The 24,021-nt window shown below is 36.4% G+C and overlaps 4 protein-coding genes across 5 annotated transcripts; 2 read left to right on the top strand and 2 right to left on the bottom strand.

Moving 5' to 3' along the window:
• Positions 1–434: 434 nt before the first annotated feature.
• LOC105109532 (protein STRUBBELIG-RECEPTOR FAMILY 8-like) lies at positions 435–6,489 on the top strand. 2 transcript variants are annotated; one of them, XM_011004267.1, is made up of 16 exons: positions 435–833; positions 1,315–1,447; positions 1,541–1,612; positions 1,716–1,781; positions 1,874–1,945; positions 2,033–2,104; positions 2,683–2,754; positions 2,875–2,940; positions 3,020–3,085; positions 3,181–3,491; positions 3,868–4,124; positions 4,480–4,751; positions 4,832–4,967; positions 5,103–5,242; positions 5,370–5,526; positions 6,044–6,489. In XM_011004267.1, the coding sequence occupies exons 1-16, from the start codon at positions 731–733 to the stop codon at positions 6,194–6,196; spliced, it is 2,148 nt and encodes a 715-aa protein (XP_011002569.1). In that variant the 5' UTR covers positions 435–730; the 3' UTR covers positions 6,197–6,489. The 2 variants fall into 2 exon arrangements, with proteins under 2 accessions (XP_011002569.1, XP_011002570.1); XM_011004268.1 differs by lacking the exon at positions 435–833 and adding an exon at positions 991–1,116.
• A 2,237-nt stretch (positions 6,490–8,726) lies between these two features.
• LOC105109529 (uncharacterized protein At1g04910) lies at positions 8,727–14,015 on the top strand. Its single transcript, XM_011004264.1, has 10 exons — positions 8,727–9,159; positions 9,534–9,623; positions 9,791–9,884; positions 10,073–10,134; positions 10,277–10,365; positions 10,756–10,876; positions 10,976–11,119; positions 11,249–11,583; positions 12,527–12,767; positions 13,522–14,015. The coding sequence occupies exons 1-10, from the start codon at positions 8,887–8,889 to the stop codon at positions 13,828–13,830; spliced, it is 1,758 nt and encodes a 585-aa protein (XP_011002566.1). The 5' UTR covers positions 8,727–8,886; the 3' UTR covers positions 13,831–14,015.
• Positions 14,016–14,106: 91 nt separating this feature from the next.
• Positions 14,107–17,780, bottom strand: ALE1 (PA-domain containing subtilase family protein). The gene is made up of 10 exons (XM_011004265.1): positions 17,614–17,780; positions 17,327–17,471; positions 16,831–17,228; positions 16,640–16,735; positions 16,465–16,534; positions 16,083–16,365; positions 15,576–15,916; positions 15,227–15,494; positions 14,875–15,147; positions 14,107–14,798 (listed from the first exon to the last, which is right to left on the bottom strand). The coding sequence occupies exons 1-10, from the start codon at positions 17,685–17,687 to the stop codon at positions 14,386–14,388; spliced, it is 2,361 nt and encodes a 786-aa protein (XP_011002567.1). The 5' UTR covers positions 17,688–17,780; the 3' UTR covers positions 14,107–14,385.
• A 1,562-nt stretch (positions 17,781–19,342) lies between these two features.
• Positions 19,343–23,618, bottom strand: LOC105109528 (BAH and coiled-coil domain-containing protein 1-like). The gene is made up of 5 exons (XM_011004263.1): positions 23,280–23,618; positions 22,793–23,135; positions 22,613–22,681; positions 21,440–21,578; positions 19,343–19,648 (listed from the first exon to the last, which is right to left on the bottom strand). The coding sequence occupies exons 1-5, from the start codon at positions 23,377–23,379 to the stop codon at positions 19,622–19,624; spliced, it is 678 nt and encodes a 225-aa protein (XP_011002565.1). The 5' UTR covers positions 23,380–23,618; the 3' UTR covers positions 19,343–19,621.
• Positions 23,619–24,021: the final 403 nt, after the last annotated feature.

Below are 24,021 nucleotides of genomic sequence, written 5' to 3'. Positions count from 1 at the left end.
ATTATTTAAAACTCCTTTTTAAGTTCGATTAGACAGCAAATCATTTACTCTTCAAAATCGCTGTACCTTCTCATTTACGGGGAAATTGTATACTTTTTGGTAATTAGTTTTAAAACAATTGAAATTAATAATTTTAAAAAAATCATAGTTATTCAAAAATTGATTTAAATTAATTTTTAATTTAAATTATAAAAATTATTAACTTAATTTTATGATTTAAAAGATTAATGATAAATATATTAATTTGACTAAACAATAAATATATTAATTATGCTAAAAATATTAGTAAGAAATTTATTTATTGAAGAGATCCATATTTAGCGATAAACAATAACTATGGAAAGTGGTTTCTGGTAAAACTGAAATTAACATTAAAACTTATATTTCTTGGCATCAATTATTTTTCTCTTTCCAATTCTTTCCTTTTTGCGCCGACACCCAAAACAAAACACAAACACAGTTTCTCACTCACGCTATAAACAGTATCTCTCTCTAGCTGTCACTGTCTTTATGGGCAACGTCTCTAACTACTGACTGTGATCTCCAGCTCATTAACATACTCTTCTCTTCTTCTTGTTTGCTTCTTGGGTCTCCACATTTGACGAAACCATGAGCTTTTCCCTCACTTGATCAAACTGATCACCACCAACCTCTAAAGTCTAAACTAGACTGAACAAACACACCCCAGAAGAGAAAAACACCGAACTTGATAAGTTTGTCGGTAAAAGCAATGGCATTGAAGCACTTTGAGTTGCTTTTGTTTGTGTTTGTGGTTAAAGTTTTGATCTCTGGTTTCCCAGTTCTTGTCCAATGTACTACTGATCCTAATGATGGTAAAGTTTGCATTTTTTTGAAATATTTTTTAATGGGGTTTTGGTTTTCTGACTGATCGATTGTTTTTTGCTAGTTTGATGGTGATTGGTGCGGTTAAAGTTATTGAATTTTGGTTGTTTCTTTTTCTTTGGTTGGAGTGAGCTAGAGTGTCAAGAAATGAACTTTGACTACGATAATCTTTTTGTTTTTTATTTTTCTTTGGAAGATCAGTTTATTTTGTGTTTGTTTCCAAGGAAAATGTGCTGGCAATGATGTTCTACCTTTTGTGTTTAGCTCATGAAAGTATGATAGTCTCTTTTTTTTGTGGCTAAAGTAGGCTAATAATGATTGAAATGCTCTCTCATTTCATTAAGATTGCAATTTTTGTTATTTATTTTCTTTCATTTCGCAGTGAAATAATCAAGGGTTTATGTCGGCGGCTTTTTTTTAGGGGTTAAATTAATTGGTTTTGAGGATTGAAGGTATTTTCTGTTGCTGCAGTTCAAGCTCTACAAGCTATGTACTCTTCACTGAATAGTCCTTCACAGCTGACCAGTTGGAAAAGTATTGGTGGTGATCCATGTGGAGAGTCATGGAAAGGGATCACCTGTGAAGGATCAGCTGTTGTTTCCGTGTAAGAAAGTTCATTGAGAATTTAGGCTTTTAATTGATTGGTGGTTTGCTTTGTTTCTTTTGTTCAATGGTTTTGTGCTGCTGTTGTTGACAGTCAGATTTCTGGGTTAGGACTTGACGGGACAATGGGATACATGCTTTCAAACCTCATGTCATTGAGAACATTGTGAGAGATTTAATGCTTTATTTCATCTGTTGGGTGTATGAAATTGTATTATTGCTTTCATTGGTTATTTGAGTTGCTGATATCAGCTGTTTGTGCGTGCCAGTGATCTAAGTGACAACAACATTCATGATCCACTCCCATATCAGTTGCCACCGAATCTTACAAGCTTGTAATGTTCCATCATGTCAATTGTTTCTAATTTCTTCGAGCTGTTGATTTTCTTGTTTAATAATGTCTTCATTCTATTCTTGTATAATGCAGAAATCTTGCCATAAACAACTTGAGTGGGAATCTTCCTTATTCCATTTCTACCATGGTTTCTCTTAGCTACCTGTGAGTGACTCATCTTGAATGCATTGAAGCTTTGTCAAGAAATAGCAGAATTTGGGTTATTCGCTGATTCAACATCTTTGTTTTCAGGAATGTAAGCCGTAATTCGCTGTCCCAGTCAATTGGAGATGTTTTCCATAATCTTTCTCTCCTCTCAACCATGTGAGATTTCTTACTTTAAAACAGATGTTATTTGGGTTTTAATTTTCATTATAAATTTAATCTTTAGAATACATGTGCACCTTACTGTTCAGTACCATGCAAAGAATTATGATGGCTGATGGAAAAGCCACAGCATGATAATATCTTCACAAACTTGACTATTCAAAGGTAATATAAGAGGAAGGGAAGCAGCACAATAAGAATGATCTACAAGTGGCATAAGTTCAATAGTGTTAGGCTGTTGAGGAGATTAGGGATCTGTTGAAGCAGAATTCACTTTATTGCAGAGAAATATATTTTGTTAGGAGAGATAAATGAATGGTAAAGGGAAGTGCCAAGCAGGAAAAGCAAAACTATGGTGTTTTGGTGTCTAACATGGTGGACAGATAGTGCCAATCAGAGAACGATCAGGAAAGCATATTTCATCTATATGAATTGTATCTCATTTGCCTACCATGGGGGCTTTTGTCATGTTATTCTTTGATTTTCTTCCGTTTCCAGCACAATATAATGCCCTTATATACTTTTTCAATGGATAGTACTCTTGGATGTTTACTATTGCTTGTGCATGCATGCAGGGATGTCTCTTTCAACAACTTCAGTGGAGATATTCCCAGTTCCTTTAGTTCATTGTCTAATCTTTCTACACTGTGAGTTGATTGCTGACTTCTTTCAAAATCACTAAATAACATATATATTGAGCAAAAGAAAAGGATTGCAGACTCTTGGACATTTTGATTAAAGTCTTGTGATATTCTTAAACTTTGCAGCAATGTTCAGAACAATCAACTGACAGGTTCTCTTAATGTTCTTACTGGTTTGCCTTTGACAACTCTGTAAGTTCCTAAAGCAATGGTGGGATTGTAAATGTATCATCTGCCAATATGTTCTTATCGCACCTTGTATTTTCAACAGAAATGTTGCAAACAACAATTTGAGTGGATGGATACCTCAAGAGCTTAGTTCAATCCCAAACTTTATGTAAGTTTTCATGCTCTGTATGCCCCCCCCATGCCAAATTTATTATGTTCTGCTTTTGCAATATCTTAAATAAGCTCTTTGAATAATTAAATCAGATACAATGGTAATTCTTTTGACAATGGTCCTGCTCCACCTCCGCCACCATATACCTCTCCACCTCCTGGTAAATCTCACAGAAACCGTACTCATCCAGGATCTGGTGCACCTAGGACCCCATCTTCTGATGGTCAACCATCTGAGTCAGATAAGGGGAAATCAGTGGGAGCGATTGCAGGCGTAGCCCTAGGTTCTGTGGTTCTGGTTCTCATTGCACTCCTTGCTCTTGTCTTTTGCCTTAAAAAGCATCAAGGCAAGGAAATTGATCCTCTAGCTTCCCGGGGAAGTCGTCCTGCTGATACATATTATAGTAGGTTTTCTGTCCCTTGTATCTTTATTCTTCTGACAGAACCTTTTGAATTTTCAGAACCACTTTTTTGCCTAATTGGTTTCATGTGGGGTTGCAGTATCTATAACTCTGTAGTATCCATTAGGCAATTAGACTAGTGTTTCTAAATCCTGACATCAGTCAAGTTCATTTTCTTTAGACACTTCAAAAGTCAATCTAAATTAAGATTGAATGTGATTAGCTGTTTGTCTGCGTGTTAATGCAAAATATAATGCTGAATCCCTCCTTCATTCAACATGCTTCAAAATTTGGTTGCTTAATAGTTTGAAGCTGGAAGCTCGTCTAACAATCCTAACCACTTGGGTTTTTACACTGCATTGTTGCTTTGTTTTTCTAGCTGGTGCAGAGATGCAAGAGCCGAGGGTGAAAAACATGGCTGCTGTTACAGATCTGAAGCCCCCACCTGCTGAGAAATTGGTGGTTGAGAGATTACTAGGGAATTCTGGATCCATAAAGAGAATGAAGTCGCCCATCACTGCCACTTCATATAGTGTTGCTTCTCTTCAAACAGCAACAAATAGCTTTAGTCAAGAGTTTATAATTGGTGAAGGTTCTCTTGGTCGTGTTTACAGAGGGGACTTTCCTCATGGAAAGGTAACTTAATCATTGGATATAAAATGATATCTATGTTCTTATAGTTATGCTGGTTTCTGTACTTGTATTGGTATGAATCAGTGGAGCTGCCAGTATTGCATGCACTTGAAAGGGTCCTGTTGCTAGCCATATTGATCATGTTTTTTGTGCTTGTTGAGTCGTTGACTCGCCTTTATCTAGTAATTTGATTTAATTCAAGGTTCTTCTTTTGATAAAAAGGACATTAAAATAAAGCCATCTTGAATGTGAGAGTTTCTCTTCACTCAGTTTTCTGGTTGGGTTACTTTTTTGTTTTTACAGATTCTGCCAACCTCTTTAGCAAGCTAACTAATTAACTTATGTTCTGTTGAGCTAGATAATGGCTGTTAAGAAGATCGACAATGCAGCACTGTCATTACAGGAGGAAGATAACTTTCTTGAAGCTGTTTCAAATATGTCACACTTGAGGCACCCAAACATCGTTTCCTTAGTAGGATACTGTGTAGAGCATGGGCAGCGACTTTTGGTTTATGAATTTATAGCAAATGGGAGTCTGCATGATATACTGCACTTTGCTGATGATGGCAGCAAGACTTTATCTTGGAATGCACGTGTTAGAGTAGCACTTGGGACTGCCCGGGCTTTAGAGTATGTTATCCATGTGTGCTTTATAATTCTCTCATACAGCTCGCCCTACATCCTCTCTTAACTGTAGCCTGCTTACTCAGGTACTTGCATGAAGTCTGTTTGCCTTCTGTTGTACATAGAAACTTCAAGTCAGCAAATATTTTACTTGATGAAGAACTCAATCCCCACTTGTCAGACTGTGGTTTAGCTGCTCTGACACCAAACACAGAGAGACAGGTAAAGCAAAAGGATTGAATAGTATTATGTGTTGTCAATGCAAACTTTCATTAAGTTCATGCTTTGTGGAACTTTTGGTTAACGATCTCTTGTTGTGTTTGGACTGACTAAGTCTACTATGACTCACATTGACAGGTTTCAACACAGATGGTTGGCTCATTTGGTTATAGTGCTCCTGAATTTGCCCTGTCAGGAATATACACTGTAAAAAGTGATGTCTACAGCTTTGGGGTGGTAATGCTAGAGCTATTGACTGGTCGGAAGCCACTGGACAGGTATTGTTTCTCTTGTTTGCTGATCTATTGTGCTTTAGTTCTCTAGACTTGTTTAGGCATTTATTTTTCTGGTTATTCGTGAACTTGGTTTATATGTATCCCTTATCCAATTTTTTGGGTTTCATAGTTCAAGGGTGAGATCAGAGCAGTCACTTGTTAGATGGGCTACTCCTCAACTGCATGACATCGATGCCTTGGCAAAAATGGTTGATCCTGCCCTGAATGGCATGTATCCTGCAAAGTCTCTTTCACGTTTTGCTGACATCATTGCCCTGTGTGTTCAGGTAAGCTTCTAATCTGATGACAAGGCTAAAAACAAACCTATCTTTAGCTTTCATGAAAAATCAAGCCTGTAAAGGACGGAAGACAGTTTATTCTACTCTTAAGAATTCTGAAATGGTTATCTGGAGTCATTTTGCCATGCTAGAAAAGAATTAAAAAGAATGAAAGAAATAAAAGGTTATTCAGGTGACCTCTCTGGAAAATGAAGCCTGAATTTAGTGAGCAATCTAATACTTCCGTTAATTAATTTTGGAGAGAAAGACATCAGTTGATGATTCATCTAACTTGTAAACTTTTGAGCTTAAAATCATCTGTGCATCATATAGAGCCTATTCTTGTCTTTGACATGCATTCCCATTTGCTTCCATTGGTTCATTTCCTTCAGATGTGATTATGGGTCAGAATATGCACGCACATGTATGCTCTGCATAGAGTTCTTTAATTTTACCTGCTGCTTTATTTATTGTCATTGTCCGTTTGCTGAGAATGGTCACCATTTGATTTTTGTTTTCTTTATAGCCGGAACCGGAGTTCCGCCCTCCCATGTCTGAAGTTGTGCAAGCATTAGTACGACTAGTGCAAAGGGCCAGTGTGGTCAAGAGACGACCCAGTGATGATTCAGGATTTGCATATAAAACCCCGGATCATGAGGCAATCGATTCATCACTTTGAGTGTCTTGGCGTTATTGAACGTGGAAGTGAAGCATCTGGTTTTGCATACAGCCATGCAGAAGTCGATGGCCGATGAAATCATGCACAGATAAAGAGGAAAGATGCTAAAAAGCTATAAAATCAGATCAGAAAGATATGTAATTATGTCTGAAACATTGAGAGTTGCTTACTTATAACTCCATCTTTAGCTGTAAATGATTTAAAACTGTATTCCAAAATTTTCCTTCATCTTTTGTTGTAACATTTACGATATAATGCATCCTAATAAAAGAATTTCCACTTGTTCCTAGCAAGTTTACATTTTCGCAAAGATTACTCACCTGCAGTTAGTTTTGAACTGTCAATTTGAACATGCTGCTCCACACCAGAAACTGCCAACCAAAAGCCAAAAGGTGAGTGAATCTGGGGAAAGACAAAAACAATGTCAGAAAGGCAGGTGGTTCCTCCTTTCATTGCATATTGGAAGCATGAAGGAGCAAGTGGATTGTGACAGAAATATGACCTTGAAAAAGACAGTGAACAGGTTGTTCCACGTGCCTCTCAAACTCCATAATGGAATGGGTGGAGAAGTGGTTGTCTTTTTTGCATGAAGACTTTTGTTTTGGAATTTTCTTTGGGACTAACAACAATCTTCATATTTTGATAAACATGGTTTAGGGTTTAGTATTGATTTTGTTGTGTGTGTGTGTGTGTATATTTTTGTTATAAGACATTAACAAACGGAACCTAAAATTACCATCAAGTTAGTAAAACATAAAGGAAATGGTAAAAACAAGATTTTTATACACATCCAGCTCGCTATAAACTCAAGAACACAGGCTGGAAGGATTTAGAAGTCTGTGTGGCACATATAAATTTTGCATTAAGAACAGGCAATTGTTGGATGATACTTTACCCATATCGAATGTATGGAATTTAAAATAAAAAAAAAGATAATTTCGAATGTATGGAATTTAAAATAAAAAAAAAAAATTTATTTTTATTATAATAATTTTATAGTTTTTTGCTATTTAAAGAGAATATTTTTTCTAGTTTATTTTTTATATATTTAGTATAGTTAGGGTTTTCTTGTTTTTTCTATGTAAAAAATTGTAATAATTTTTTAAGAGTGGGATGCTATGATGAATAAAAATTAACTATTCAAGAGTCTCCCCATAATTATGCTTTTCTTGAGAGTTTTAGCTTGTAATCAACCTAGAATAACCTCAACATGGCTTGACAACGTAGGAGGGGATAAAAGGTTTTCTTGAAAAAAAAAATCTAGAAACTTGAGCATCGTTTTATTTTACATTGTTGTAATTCAAAATTCTAATAATGAGATCTATAATAAATCTATTCATATAAAAATGTTATATTAGGGATTTATCATAAAATAACTCCTGCAAAGATATGGTGTTAAAAATCTATGATGAGTGGCCAGCATAAAAATATTAGAAATTCATAATTACGTAGCATATATATAAAATGACGTCTATCATATATATTAATTTTTAAATAAAAACTAAATTTAAGTACAAGTACCTTCCAATTTGAGAAAACCAATGAAAATTTTAAAAAATAAATATTTTTTTATTTTTATTATGATAATTTCTAACTTTTTATCTATTTGAATGGAATATTTTTCCCAGTTCAATATTATTGAGGTTTTCTTGTTTCTTCTGTATGAACACTTATAGTAGCATTTTGGTTTAGACTACGATAAATAAAAATTAAATATTCTAAAAATCTTCCCATAATTATAATATTTATGGTCCTTAAAAATTTTAACTTATAACAAAAAAAAAAAATTATCCTTCACTCCCATCTGCATTAGAGATCCTGTTTCTTCCTTGTGCCTGGCAAAAATAGCATCTCAACTAATACCAATTATCAAGCCAGATTCAGTTGATTGATTTTACAAAACATCATAGAATTTGAAAAACCCTCATGAAGCCACCTCCTTGTGGTGCCTTCATTACTCAATTTGAAATAAAAGTAGGATTTTTTTTTATTTTTTACCTAAGGAATAATAGGGGTTACTACATGGTGTAAGTAAAAATATAAAAGCCAATTAAACAACAATTAGGTTTATATTTCATCAAAAAAAGAAAAATATTATTTATTCAAATTTAATAATTGAATTGATAGCAATATTTCATGACAAAGATATTCTATACTAGACCCATCAAATAATAAAAGGTCAATTTGTCTTGAGAGATTGATTTTAATTAGTCCTTGCAGTTAACAAACTTAATTAACTTAGTTAGTATATAAACCTAGAAACTATTCTTAATTCAATTCTCACGTTTATTATTTTTTTATAATTATTATATAAAAATAGTGGTATATTTGTACATATTTTAATATTAACGAAATACTATTTTTTTTAATTTTGAAAAAATATTAAATTAAGAATGGTCGATATTGTTGAGCAACACTATAATTATTTTTAACACTATATATATATAGGGACTATTCGATTAGTTCTAACAAAATACAGGGACTTATAATCAACTCTTGTGTTCATAAACAAGCAACTTGTGATACCAAAACTATGACAGCAAACTCAAAACAAAAGCCTGTTAGTCCACGGTTTATTACATATAGCTATCCCAGTCCCAGATTCAGACAACAACAAGAACAAGAACCCATTTCGAAGCAAACCACGAAAAAAGCTTTCATTCGTAGCAGAAAGAAGCAATATTTTTCATATGTCCTCCTCAGCTGACTTCTATAATATACCCTCATCACCGAGTCAGTCTCCTCGGCCCGGACAAAAGAAAGGGAGGAGAAAGAGAGAGAGGGAGAAGGTTTTTTGGTATCAGAAGAAGGGAGCCAAAGGAATTGTGGGTTTGATTTGTTTGGTGGGTTTTTTTTTTATTTTCAATGGATTTATGGTTTTAAGGCTTCAACGTGATGATGAAATCAGCGGCAATAAAGATGTGTCTGTTCGGAATTCTTCTTCAATTTCAGTTTCAATTAAGGTACATTTTTCTTTGAAACTTAGCTGTGGTTAATATTTTGTGGATTTGGAGAAGGAATGGAGTGACTTTTTGGATACACGGTTTGTTAATTTAGTAAAGATACATGATTTATGTAATCTGTGATTAATTAGGAAGATTTCAGCATAAAAACTTCCCGTTTTGATTCTTTATATTAATTTGGAGAAGTTAAAAGGTAGTTTAAATTGCTGTATTTCATCTTTGTTAATATATAAAAGATGCATAGTTTATGTAATTTGTGATTCATTTGGAGAATCTGATCTTGAGTCGAGCAGGCCAGATCATGAGTGAATAGAAAATGATAAAAAAAAAATTCCCATTATAATTTTTTATATGTTTAACTGGATTGAATGCAGGGAGAATTGAAAACGATTGGTAAAGGAAAAAGGCAGCGAAAGGGTACTTATGATAGGATGTTGGCTTTGGCTGCTCATTCCCTTGCTGAGGTATTTGAATGGCCAAGTTTTTATCTTGTGATACGGGTATAGTTTGTTTTGGTTTGTGAGCTATTTGGATTCAATCTCTACTGATTTAATCTTTATGTAGCTGCAATTTTTTTCTTTTTGTGTTCTGTATTGTTTGATTTTTTTTCCTCCATGTAACATGGTAACAGAATAAACGTGAGCCGAAAGATTTGTGGCAGGAGCTGTTTGTTCCTGCTTCTGCTTGGAGACCTTGTGCTGATCATCGTAATTGGAATCATAGTGGTAACTCACTCTTTCTGTGTTGTGCATATTTGTATGCAGGTGGACATTTGACTTGATGTCTGCATTCGCATGTGTTTCTGCCTGTGTCTCATGTGGAAATATGTCCTGGATATCTTAATTTGAGTAAACACGTGTTATAGTGGTGCAAAACTGGTTCTAACTCGGTATTTCTCTGTGGTGCTTTGTAGAGGGAAATAATGGTTACATTTTGGTCACTGCGAATGGTGGGATGAACCAGCAAAGAGTAGCTGTAAGCAATGCTTTGACTAATTGCAGCTTTCATATTGCTCCTTTGTGACCCAGTTTCATAGTTTGTGTGCAACTGTCTTTGCTTCTGAAGGGATATATTTTGTATTTTCAACTGATTCAACTTTCTTCTGTTTTAAAAACAGGTTTGCAATGCTGTTGTTATTGCACGGTTGTTGAACTCAACTCTTGTTATTCCTAGATTTATGTACAGCAGCGTCTGGAGAGATGTGAGGTGATATTTTTTTCTCTTTGTTTTCTCTCATTAATTTCCCTTTAGAGAAAGTGTACATTTTGATTGTTGGATAAAACATAATTGCCTGTGATAGTTGTTGGTTGCCTAGTGGTGTGTCTTGAAATTGGTATATCTATCTTGAAGGAAAGTGCGTGCATCTTTTAATAGTTGGATTGGAGAAATAATCTTGTGGATGCCTTGATTTTAAGGTGATTGCTGCTTGTGATATTTACTGTTACTGTGTACTCATAATGAGTTAGTTATCTTCATCTCCCATAAGTGCCAGAAATGCAATGCTTCATCACTGCAAAACAAAACAATTTATTCGAATCATTCTTACTCTTACATGTGATTTGGATGGAAAAGTGACATCAATTCTTTATTTCATAGTCAATTCAGTGACATCTATCAGGAGGAGCATTTTATTAATTACCTCACTCCTGATATTCGGATAGTGAAGGAACTGCCTAAAGAGCTGCAGTCGCTAGATTTGGAGGCAATTGGTAGTGTTGTGAGTTTCTTATCCATAATAATTCTGAGTGCACTCACACCTGATTTGTTCTTATCTTGCATAATTTGTTGTTAGTAATGATATCACAATATCATGCAGGTGACAGATGCAGATATTGGGAAAGAATCAAAGCCAAGTTTTTATTTGAAAAACATTCTCCCTATATTACTAAAAAATAGAGTTGTCCATTTTGTGGGATTTGGGAATCGCCTGGCATTTGATCCAATACCATTTCAGTTGCAGGTAAATCTCTTTCCTTTTGTACTCTAGTTTGCTGCATATGATGGTATATTGTAAGTAATATGCCAGATTGTCATCCTTATTTCATTTCCTTCCTGCTTTGCTCATCCTAATGTTGGGGACTTCATCTAGACACTTCGGTGCAGATGTAATTTTCATGCGCTGCAATTTTCTCCCAAGATACAAGAAACTGGTGCCTTGCTCATCCAAAGGTTGCGTAAAAATGCTGCCCATGCAGGGCCACTGGATCATCATCTTATCGGTCCTTATGCAGAAAAAAATCTGCAAGAGAAAGTGGGTCATGCTGTCAAAGCTTCAAGATATCTAGCTGTTCATCTGAGGTTTGAAATTGACATGTTAGCACACTCTTTGTGTGAATATGGTGGAGGAGAAGAGGAGAGGAAAGAGTTGGAAGCATATCGTGAGATTCATTTCCCTGCTCTGACACTTCTTAAGAAGACAAATAAGTACGCACCTATGCATTTTTTCCTATACATGCATTACCCCCTGTATGTAGGCATGCATTGTAGTGTGCTGGTCAACAGTGCCCTAAGTTATACCTTAAATAAGGCAATAGTTGAGAACCGTGGTGCCTTTGTTTCCCTATCTTTCAATTTTTTTTTTTCTGGTCTTTATATATGTAGACAGATAGGTGTAAAAATATTGTTTTCTCTTCCACTCAACTGTGTTTCTGGGGGTGAAGCCCACCTTTCGAATAAGTATGCCTCATGTGTGCCACGCTTGCTTAATGCCACAACATATCTGATGCAGGGCAGCTTAGGGGGGTATTTTCAAGGGGATGTGAACAGTAATGTGAATAGAGATTTGAGGGTTTGAATTGGTCTTTTGGTGGCTATTTGATATAGGATTGATTGGGTATGAATGTGTGTGGCTGTTTTGGAGTTCGATTGAGGTGGTTTGATGGTTAGAATAAAGAGCTTTGTTTAAAGGAATTGCAATGTATGTGAAAAAGCTAATGGAGCCACACCAGTAGAGTTTACACACCTAAAAGGAGGAAAGACCTAAGCATCACACCTATGGTTCTAAGGAGTCACACCTACAAGAGATTGTGTACAAAACATAGTTGCTGGAAGTTACATTCATAAACTGATTCTCTAAAATGAAGCATCGGCAGCATAGTTATTTGTGAACTCACACACTCCTAAAGCTTTACATAGTTGGATTACTAATTTGAGAGAATACTTTTTGGTTCCAACTGCCATTTTGTAGGTCTAAACCTAGTCATCATTCTCCTATTCCAAGGATAACTTCATTTGAGAGAATACTTTTTCCTTGAAACATGTGTAGCAGAGAGATATCTTTTTTTATTATTATTATTATTGAAGGGATAGCATACATGCTACACTTTCCTTGGCTTATTTCCTGGGTACGTTGTTTGATTTATGGCAGGCTACCTTCTCCTGCAATGCTGAGGGAAGAAGGCTTATGTCCCTTAACTCCTGAGGAAGCAGTACTTATGCTTGCAGCTCTAGGGTTCAGTAGGAAGACACATATATTCATAGCAGGTGCAAATATATATGGAGGGAGATCAAGATTAACTGCTTTAACCAGCTTGTATCCTAATTTAGTTACTAAAGAGAAACTGCTTTCAGCAACTGAACTCGAACCATTCATGAATTTTTCATCTCAGGTAATAAAGTGACATTTTTCACCACTTTTTAATTGTGTTATTTTGTGGTTATCATCTGCTTAATTTGATATAGTGCATTAGGTGAGCCTTGTAGTGTAAATAGGAGGATGTCTGAATCCTCAAGTTAGCTCTTTATTAACATGTGGTATCTTGGTGATTGAAGTGAACATGGGACCAAGACCAGTACTTTGGATGATCCTTCTGTTGTAGCTTGCATCATGCTGAACCTGAACTTGTATCTCATGCTAAACAGCTTAGGCAGCTGTTATTGTGTGGATTTGGGTTGAGAGCAACACATTTCATACCTCAAAGGGTAGGTCTAAGAGGACCTTTTTCAAAGCATTCCTATCCCAGTGTGGTTTTGGTGGATCTATGACTAAGGAATGCCTTGTTTTTTCAGTTTTGAGTTTGCAATGAAATTTTAGAACCTGAGGGATGTCATTTATTGACAGGGAGTTTAAATTAAGCCCCAGAACCATGCAGTCTTCTGATTACTTGAGAAATTTACTGAAAACCATGTAATTTTTGTTTCTGAGAAAAGGTTTGGCTCTTTTGCATTCTACTACCGTATTGCAGCCTTTCCTTTTCAGTTCGCCATCAATTGTTTTTTGGAGTGGGGCTTCACCATCATCACTGCACCATGAAATGATACATGAACCCTGCTGTCCTTGTCAGATTTTGTTTTCTTACATCATTGAACTGTTTTTTCCTTTTTAATCATTCTTGATGCATGATGAGCTTATTTCTTGTCCAGCTTGCAGCGCTGGACTTCATAGCCTGCACCGCGTCTGATGCATTTGCCATGACTGACTCTGGGAGTCAGTTGTCATCTTTGGTATCTGGTTTTCGAATATACTATGGTGGAGGGAAGATGCCAACAATAAGACCAAACAAGCGGAGACTTGCTGATATTTTCAGGAAGAACAACAGTATTGAATGGAAGATATTTGAGCAGAGAGTTAGAAAGGCAGTTAGACAAACTAAACATGTGCTGCAAAGGCCAAAGGCTAGGAGTGTTTACAGATATCCACGGTGTAAAGAGTGTATGTGCCTAACAGAATAATGTGTTCCTTATCTGACATTTGATGCCATTGTATGTTCCATTTTTTTATTAATCTGATGTATTTCTTTCTTTCTCATTTCTGTATGCGAAAGACAAATTGGGGAAACGCCCAAAATACTAATAGAGTAACATACACGAGACTATCTCAATAGAAATATTGCATTCTTTCCCTTTCTTTTAGCTTAGCCCTGTCTTTTCTAGCATGGCTCACTCTCTAATGAATATATTGATTTTGATGCTTCTAAAATGCCTTTAGCTTTTCAACTTTTTCAGGCAGTGAACTGTATCCTTGGTACTTGACAGGACATTGTCACAATTTAGTATTTGTTTATAAATACCAAATACCCAATGGTATTGTTTGTGAACAAGAAGGAGCTGCTGTTAGGTATTGGTTATGTCTGATTTCTTGTTGCTTTTGATTTGTGGATTACTCTAGAGTCTAGCCGCTGTAAAACATAAATTTATGTTCCTCAAATATATTTTCTTAGTCTAGCCGTTGTAAAACATAAATTTATGTTCCTCAAATATAGTTTCTTATACATTTCGAACCCATGTCTATGATGTTGAAATAGGCAAAACAGATAATGGTAGTCTGACAATATGATTTAAACTTCCTGTCAGAACAATTTCACCAAAGCTAAACTCAGCCCCTGCTTTGATCACTCGAAACTGTATCTCAATATCTTGTATTTCTTGTGGAGCTATTCTAAACCAAGTTGGAGACAAGTTTACCATGGTCCCATTAGGCGATATGACTGAGCATGTGTATGTCTCTGGTCTGCTGCCTACATTCTTCAGACTCCGCTTGACTGTTAGAGAGCTTCTTAGTGTTGATATCGTCACTGAAGGTAGGTTCAGGTTGGCCGGATGGCTAAGCAATCGGCTGCACCTCTCTCCAGTTGCAGCATTGATCACAGACCAATCAATACCAGGCAATGAGCACAAAAAGTTTATGTGGTCTTCAAATTCTGCTTCATATTACACATCAGTTAAACTTCAGACGAATACTAAAAAAGTAAAAAACTTAGAGAGGTTAAATGTTACCTGCGGGTAAGACAAGGCCTGGATCAATAGCACGAGCAGGATTCACAAGTCCAGCGCCACGATCCAAATGAGTGGACGGATAGTAGCTATTAAGATAAGATCCTTCTGCTAGTATGACTTCTCCATAATTGTCATACTTGGTAGCAGTAGTGGAGATGGCAGATGCAATCATAGATGGAGTCCACGAAGGATTATATTGCTTGATAAGTGCTGCTATTCCCACTGCATGAGGTGTTGCCATACTTGTACCGGACAGTAGTGCAAAATGGTATCCTAAACAATTAGCAAGGTCGCCTTACAAGATACTCTCATCAATCTAATGATAATAGCTTTATAATACTGACTTGCTTACCAGTTAGTACGGGTTCTAAGGCACTGAGGGGGCTCCAAGCTGCCCATATTTGGTGTCCTGGGGCAAGAATGTCTGGCTTAAGCACATCGGCAGGATTCCTGTTAATGTCAACAAAATCTGGCCCCCTGGAAGAGAATCTGCTGACAATAGGTGCTTGCCCCACAAAAGAAGCAACTCTACCCTCTCTTATAGCTGCTCTTGCACAGTATTGAATCACAAATCCTCTCTCATCCCTCTGGATATTTTGCTCGTAGTACTGAGATATTATCTGCATATAGAGATTGCATTATATTTCTCACAAGATAAAGCATTCATGGTGCTTAATGTTTTCTGATGCAGCATTTAATACCTGTGCATCAGCAACTTTTGGAATTATAATGCCTGAAACAGCAAAAGGAATAGGTTCTGCAATGAAATCACCGTAGGCCGGGTTTGCAACAAAAGCAAAACCCATAAATCCCAGAGTTCTTGCTGTGTCAATAATGGCATTGATGTTTGACGTCCCATTATAGAAGCCGGCTGAGAAGACACAGATAACTATTCGTCCTCGCACAATAATTGGGTCCAATGCCTCTGGATATTGACATTCTTCAACATATGCTGGAGTCCTTGGGAATGCCCCATTTACCCTAACTGCATCTTTAGCCAGCACCAACTTACACAGAAACTTCCCATCTCCAAAAGTAGGACCTGGAAAAGATTATGCAACGCGTAAGTATAACAACGAGGACGGTGACAACCAAGCCTCAACCTTTGAAACTAGTTGGGGTTGGCTATATGGATCCTTTTTCTCCATTCTGCAAGAACATATATTGGTATTGTGCCAATTATACTACATCGATCGGATACCTCATACCTGACAAACCTACGCCTCCAACCTTTAGCCCATTTCCAAGAAGAAGAGAACCGGGGTAACTTCTGTCTGTGCTGCAAGCAGCTACACCTACAGCCCAAGGGCTGTAAGACACAACAGTTGAAAAGTCTGGCCCGTGGTTACCTGCAGCTTGAGCAACGAAAACTCCAGCTCGTCGAGCAAATAACATGAAAACATCAAACACACTTAAGAATGTAATGGTATCTTCTGGTGGTTCATCTGGTCCAACTGAGAGTGTTAATATGTCCACTCCATCCATTGTTGCCTGTGCCACAGATTCAGCACATGAGATTAATAAGATCCAATCAACAATATAAATGTTGTAGATATTTTCCGTTACAGACTAGTAAACCTCAAGACTTACTTGATCTATTGCTGCAACCACATCTGTTATAGTTCCCACGGTTGGATACACAGCCTTATAAACAGCAATTCTGAGGCCAATATATGTCGAGAGGTCATGTACTTCTCATCAAACTGTTGCCTAAACGCCATGCAAGTAAAATAATTAATGCTACTGTATAAAACAAAGAGCATACCGAGCACGAGGAGCCATCCCACTAGCTCGCCCATAATAGAAGCCATCCACAATCACTGGGACCCCAGCATTTCCAGCAGCAATTGATGCCACATGACTAAACATAGTATATTCATTTGTATCAATGACATCTTCAGCAGATGGCTATTTGATTATATTCAAGAGCATTTTACATAGTGATCATTGCAGTACCTGCCATGCCCAGCAGCATCAAAGGGAGAGAGGAAGTCCACTGAAGTGTTGAGAGTAGCAATTGCTTGAGCCCCAGCTGAGAAGTACCTAGCTGACAATATCTTACCATTACAAGAACTAGATGGAAATCTAGGCCCCGTTTCGCAAGCACCCGAAAAATGAGAAATATTTGATGTGAAAGGATTCAAGGGATCATAAGTAAAACTTGGATGTTTTGGGGTGATTCCTGTGTCAACAAAACCAATAACAATCCCTTCACCTGCATTTTTGTCTCCTCCTTCCTTTGCCCAAACTTCTTGAGGTAACCCTAGGAATTGAGGAGTGTATGTTGTCATCAATTTGGCTCCTCTATCTTTCTCCACCAGCTTCACTCCGGGAGCAACGTTTAATTTGTTTGCCTGGAATTTTCAACCAACAAAACTTACATTTACTTTCACCATCAACTTTGAGAAAATATATATAGAGAAAGAGAAGGCTAAGAAACTAGGAAAGAAACCTGAGAAGGGGTTGTATGAACAGAAAAGCCATTAACAATGTGTTTGAAGCTGTAGAGCTTGTTGTAGCTTCCAGTTTCTAGATTGCTTTGCAGAAGGTGGTCATGAGAATCCACCAAGTGCTTTGCATGAGCCTTGGAAACTTCACTATCCATAAAAAAATCTATATCCTGATCAGTACCAATAGAACAAAATGAATTCAACCCTAAAAATCTACATCCTCCCTGGCCCTAGAAGTCAAGGACAAATTTGTAAGAAGTTCAAGACAGGAAAACAACAGTAGTAATACCCGTCAAGTGCAAGTACTTTTCGTCCTTCATGACATAAATGGCTTCCACGAAATGCAACTGGCTCTTCTTCCATTAAGACCAAGTATACTGATCTTTCTTCTGCACAACAAGTACCAACAATAACAAAGACAAGGACAGTTATCAGAAGTGCATCATAACTCGAAGAAGCCGATATTGTATCAACCTTGTTTGCCATGATCATTTTCAGTGAAGGAAACATGAGCTCAGGCACCAGGGATGTTGAGAAAAATAAGCTGCCATATACACAGCATGCAAAAACGTAAAGTAATAATTCTTAGACGCATTGTCCATGTGAATAAAGCAGTAACGGTTTAGCTAATATGGAAAGGAAGCCCTGCTTTGGACCTAAACCGTTACAAATATACCCTTAGATTATTTCCTTGTATAGCATGCAAAAATGGTGGAGAATATCGAGTAAAGGCTTTTAGAGGTACTTCTTGGGCATGCATGCTGACATGCGTATCAGAAAAATTACTACAGAGACCTGGTACATGCAGACAAGAAGCGTGTTGCTAGGGCTTACCGATAATATTTACTCCCAAAATGTTGATTTTGGGAGGTCTTTATTCTTCGTTGATTAAATTGACTTCTTTTTTAAATCTAGGAGGGATTTTGATAGATCAAATTTTGATGAAATTGAAACAAATACGGTAATGAAATGACCCTCACACTCGGATTGATTGGCAACTTCGAGGCCTCCTGTCAAAATAAGAATTTATTACAAGGATAAAATACAACCCAACTTGACTCCTGTCAAAATAAGAATTTATTACAAGGACGAAATAAGGTGTAAAATACAACCCAACTTGAAGAAATGATCCGAAAAACACGGGCTAAGAACATAATTTGAATTTCTATTTAAGCTAGATAAAATATTGATATGAAAAAACCAGTTTGATCTAGCTAAATTTTTAGTGATCTGTTTAATATTGCCTAATAAAAAATAAAATAATTAAAAGATTTAATAAAAAAACGATTAACCCATGAGTTAAGTTAATAATGTAATGATTTAGACTCTTTTTAAGTCAAATATAATCCTCTCGACGAATATGAACAGGATAACTCCAGAGTGTTTTCAAGACTGTAACGGGTTGCACACCTGCCCTCCATCCTCGAGCACCACGGTGTACAAATATAGTACTCTTAGCCACGGTTTTGCAAGGCGGATGTCATGATTGCAAACTTTATAGATTGCCGAGTAACGCCCTAGGGCCACATGATTTATACTCTATTGCTTGTAGCTCTGTGCATGTAGTTAAGCTCTGAGGTGGTCGAATAATGTTGTTGACATGACAATTTAATCTTGCCAAATGAATAGCATAAAGAATAACCAAAAAGACAGCTAGGTCCACCAGCAGTCAGGCTCCAAGATCTTGAGGTCAGCTTTCGAAAATGAAAATTGTGTAGGAAAGAAGACCCAAGCTGGGACCATTTTTATTCGTCTAAGCCCACATGATTTTTAACAGTGTATAAATGAAAATCAAGGAGGCGTTCCTGCTTGAACCTAAGGTCCTCATTTCAGTTTGTGGCCATAAGTTCAGACTTGGGCAATGCATCACAAGTCTATAATGATAGTTGTGAAAACTCTGCGTGTGGAACATAGACCACAGATGAGCAACTACAATATAAGTTAAGCTGGTCGCTATCAAACTGGCAAGTGAACCATCAGCATAAATGGGGTTTCTGTCTTGGCTTCAAAAAAGGGAAAACCAGAAACTAAGAATGTCTACTCCATGCAATAGGTTTGATGTCAGAAAACATCCAAAATGAAGCCTTTTTCAGGATAGATTCATAATAAATTAATTATGTCCTGAACCTAGCATAGCTTACATATTCCACAAGACAACACAAGAAATTACTGACAGCCCAGTTTGAGCAAAGCACACCATGGTCTTTTGCACTGTACATCTCAAACACTGACAATCTACAAGTTAAACCTGCAAGAAGATTTAGGTCTCCCTGTGCATTTCACTGACCTAACTGCACTCATCTCTTCCGACGCTTGTTCTCTACCTGTAAAGTTCAGAGACTTCAACAATCATTCATTTCAGAGAACAATAAAGAGGGTAAACATGCCATCATTTATGAAGATTGGGCTATGTATGTGATCAATGTTTTTCCCTAACCAACATCCAAACTTTGCAAGAACAATATTAGTGAGTGTCTTCATGTAATATATCCAAATTCCAATACCCTGATATTTTTCCCTAACCAAAAACATCCAAACTTAGCAAGAACAGTATTGGTGTCTCTACACAATATTTCCAAGTTCCAACACCCTAATGCAACATTCTGGATGAAGACAGAAAGCCATCCATCCATTGTGCATTGTAATCCCTTGGCATAGACAAATAACTTAATTCCAATAAATGATGATGAAACAAAATAGCTGTAAGATCACGGTAAGAAGCTAGAAGTGACTGTAAAGAAAATCGCACCATGAAGGTTGCATATGGATTACATATAGAAAGGCATATGTGAAAAACAAGATCTGGCTCAATGTTTCTGACATGCCTCAGACAACAAGAAGTTGATAGTAGCCTTCCACGTAGAAACATGCAGATACACTCTCCAACCGACTATAACATCACATCCTGATCTTCCTTTTTTTTTTTATGAAATTATATCCCAATCTCAAAACATCCTAAATATGTGCTATAATGGGAATAATGAGCATTCATAGTTGCAGTGAATACCTTGCCTTAATTTCAACCAAAATCACACTCTGCCACAGAAAAGAACTTGTTTTCAAAGAGGAATATTAGAGTCTAGAAAAGAACCAATAAGTGGCAGTATTAAGCACACACGGGACAAAGTGGGTAAATATATCATTGTGGATTTTGATATAATGACAGACCAAACTTCTAATTATACTCTGTAACCATGGAGCCAAATTTAGATTGACAGTTCAGAATGTCTTGTACATTGCAGGATTGGAAAGAGAAATGAACATAAAAATCTATATCAAACAACTTCTAACATTTGCACCACCCAAGCATAGCCCACTCTATCACAACAATTCAGATGAAGATGCAACTATTGAACCCTGATCCATCTCATCCAAGCAAATCAATACAATAACTCAAATTTTCAAATGGCAATGCGTGCATCAAAGTTACAATCTTCTGAACATTATAAACCAACCTACACTTCAAATTCCATAAGAAGATAGGGATCAGGCAAGTGTAGAAGTGAAAATTGTATTGCCAGTGTAGCACAACCCATGAAACTATATAAGAGCAAGAGATTTCTAACACAAAGTATTAGAAACATATAAACTTGATTAATCACAGTCCATAACAAATAAGATATAGAAAAATAAATGAACATGAGCACGAAGCCAAACTGCTATGTGAAATACATGGATCATGCTTACTACAGGTAAAAAACTCTTTTCTTTTCAAGATCAGCAAGCTATTGCGGCCAAAATGCAGCCCCAACCCATGCATTCAATTTCATACATGAAAGCAGTAGTGCATCCTACAAATATATTCTTTGGTACCAGCTAAATGTTCAGTACATTTTACCCAAAAGGATGGTTGATGCCACAATGGTAATGGAGACTCATGTATCACTTATCTACTCATCCACACCATACACCCATCATTAGAGTTATCAAAACACTAATATTAACAACCTACTCCACACAATATTAGTAACAAATCCTGTTAACTTCTTAAATCACAACCCAAAAATCATCGCAGAAAACAAGCTCATAGCATGTCATGCACAGTAAATGGGGTATATTAAGGCCACAAAAATGTATCTCCAGAAAAAAGGAAACAAGATAGAGAAAAGTCTCGCCTTGACTTCAGCTAAGGATGATGCTGAAAATCCATTCTGTGATCTTTTCACATCATCATCAGATGCACACTCAGAACACATGAAGTGATCCAATTTCTTTGCCTCTTCAATTGTCATGTCAACACAAGCAGGATGATACCTACAAAGAACATGAGTAGCATAACTATTAAAGTAGACTAAAACCTTTTTTAAGGCTATCACACATGAGCATACAGACGAAATTCCCTTACTATTCACGATGCCTCCAAAATGTAATAGAAACAGAACTATTCACAATGCCTCCAAAAAGTAAGAGAAGCATAACTATAAAAGCATACTATCCCCTGCCATTCAAACTACATCCAAAAGGCCTGAATTTGGGATCATAGCAAAGGAATTTACATTCTCTGTGGGTTAGTAAGCACTAGAAATGCACGACAAAGAATGTTTTGCGTCTTCTACTAGCAAGTAGATATAACACCTGGGTGAGTCAGTTTAATACCATTAGAACTATGATATTTGAGAGCATAAAACCCCATAGAAATGGTAATAATCTTAATGGGGAAAAGGAAAAACCAGAAAAATCACATCTTGTTAACTGCCATTGACTTAAAGCAACAGACAAAATAGTGTTGAACAGCAAAGCAAAAATATATGGCCCCAGAATGATGCCAATATCATTTGTAAAATTTAACTAGAATAACTGCCCACTAAAGTCCAGATTTATGATCTAAATGGAAAAGGTGGGCACAGGGAGGATAACACTTGATGAGATCAAGCTATCAGCTCAAATAGCAGTCAATTCTCCCGCATCAAGCAACTTGTTTTTGTATATTTGCACTTTGTTTCTTGACACGGAGAATTGCCTCTTTCTAATCCTTGTGCTCCTTTGTCTTTCCAGCATTGATAATTGAATGGCTGAGAACTTCACCAACAAAACTCTCTTATTTTTTTTTAATTTACAAGCCTTCTCTTGGGTTTAAGAGTGGAAGTCCTTAGCTCCTTAGCCTTAGGACACAAAATTTCACTTTTTTTTTTTAATTTTTCCCCATTTTTAAATTCCTATAGAACACATTTCCCAAATTTTTTACTGTCACGGGACTTCCTTGGAGAAAACTAACTGACTTAATAACCAAAAAGAGAAAAAGAGAATTAAGAAAAAAAAAAACAACAGAGACAAGAAAGCTACATTACCAGTCCTTGCAACCCTCACACTGCACCATGAGATCATCTGGGTTATATGGCATCTCACATTTGCAATACCTTCAAAAATCAAAAAGCACTAGGACCTCAATCAAACAACAACACACTAACAAAAAATAAAACACATTCCAGCATACTCAAATCTGAACCATGTTGAAAGAAAAAACTCACACAGCAACACGGTCTGGTGTGAAACCTCCAGTAGCAGCCTTGTACTCAAACCTACAATAATAATCCTCAGCTCCGACATTCTCGAGCTTAGTATAGTTCTTAAAAGAGTGAACTATACACTTCCCTTCAATAGTGTGAGCACTTTGTACATCATAATGATCTGATAAGAACAACTCTTTTGCTCCATGAAACTGCCTGCGTCCTCCCAAAGACTCTTCTGGCCTATAGTACCATCTCACTCTAACCTTCACATTGTTTCTGCTATCAGCCTCAATCGCCTCAATTTTTGCCACGTATGAAGGCCTACCAGTATCAGATGGTCTCATCAATACACAATCCCCCGCTACATAAACACAAGAAAACACACAAAAAGATCAAAACTTTACAACAACCCATTATCAGAAAGCCACAAAACAAACGAAAATCAGAACTTTACAACAACCCAGATAAATATAACTGCGAAAACGCATTTTGAGAATGTTATTACCTCTAACAACTTTGGTAGTGCCACGAATTGTGTAGGAGTCAAGGTCCTTCTTGCCTGTTTTAGGCTTGGAGATGATGCCTCCTGGTCTGGTTTTAGCCATGGGACCTTAAGACTTCAAGTGTCTTCTCTTCTTGATATTGATGAATTGGGATTTTGGTAGAAAACGAAGTGGAGATTTAGGAGGGAGAGAAACCCTAGGTTCTTGACATTGAAGAGAGAGAGAAGACAACAGAAGAAGATGCTGTGACCCTTGACCTGTTAGAGTGTCATTTTTTTTTTTTTAGTGTGTGTGTAAAGCTTAATTAACCACAAACTCTGTAGGTTGGTTGTAATGATATGGATTTTCGTTTTCCTGTAAGAGTTTAAGGATTGGTTTTGTATTTGGTTTAGTTTTGTCATTGGGTTTTGGCTAATGGGGTGTTGCCATGTAACCCAATTTGTGTAAATATTGGATTGTCTTTTCTGAGTTTTGTCTTTATGTCCCATCCCATGTAATCTCATAAATGTGAGGCAGTTTAGTAATTTTACTTCATACTGAAATATATTTTTTGTTTCATCATTGAAAAAATTTATTAATTTTAGTTTAGTATTTTAAAATATTTTTTATTTAAAAATATATTAAAATAATTTATTTTATATTTAAAAAATTATTTTTTATATTAATATATTAAAACAATTTTAAAATACTAAAAAAAATCAAAATTTTAACAAAAATATATCTCAACCACTCTTTAACATTCTA

This window comes from Populus euphratica, unplaced genomic scaffold, assembly GCF_000495115.2.
Source record: "Populus euphratica unplaced genomic scaffold, PopEup_1.0 scaffold220.1, whole genome shotgun sequence".
Classification (NCBI taxonomy): Eukaryota; Viridiplantae; Streptophyta; class Magnoliopsida; order Malpighiales; family Salicaceae; genus Populus; species Populus euphratica.
The sequence above is the reverse complement of the archived record's forward strand: the minus strand, read 5'-3'. Positions and strand labels throughout refer to the sequence as shown.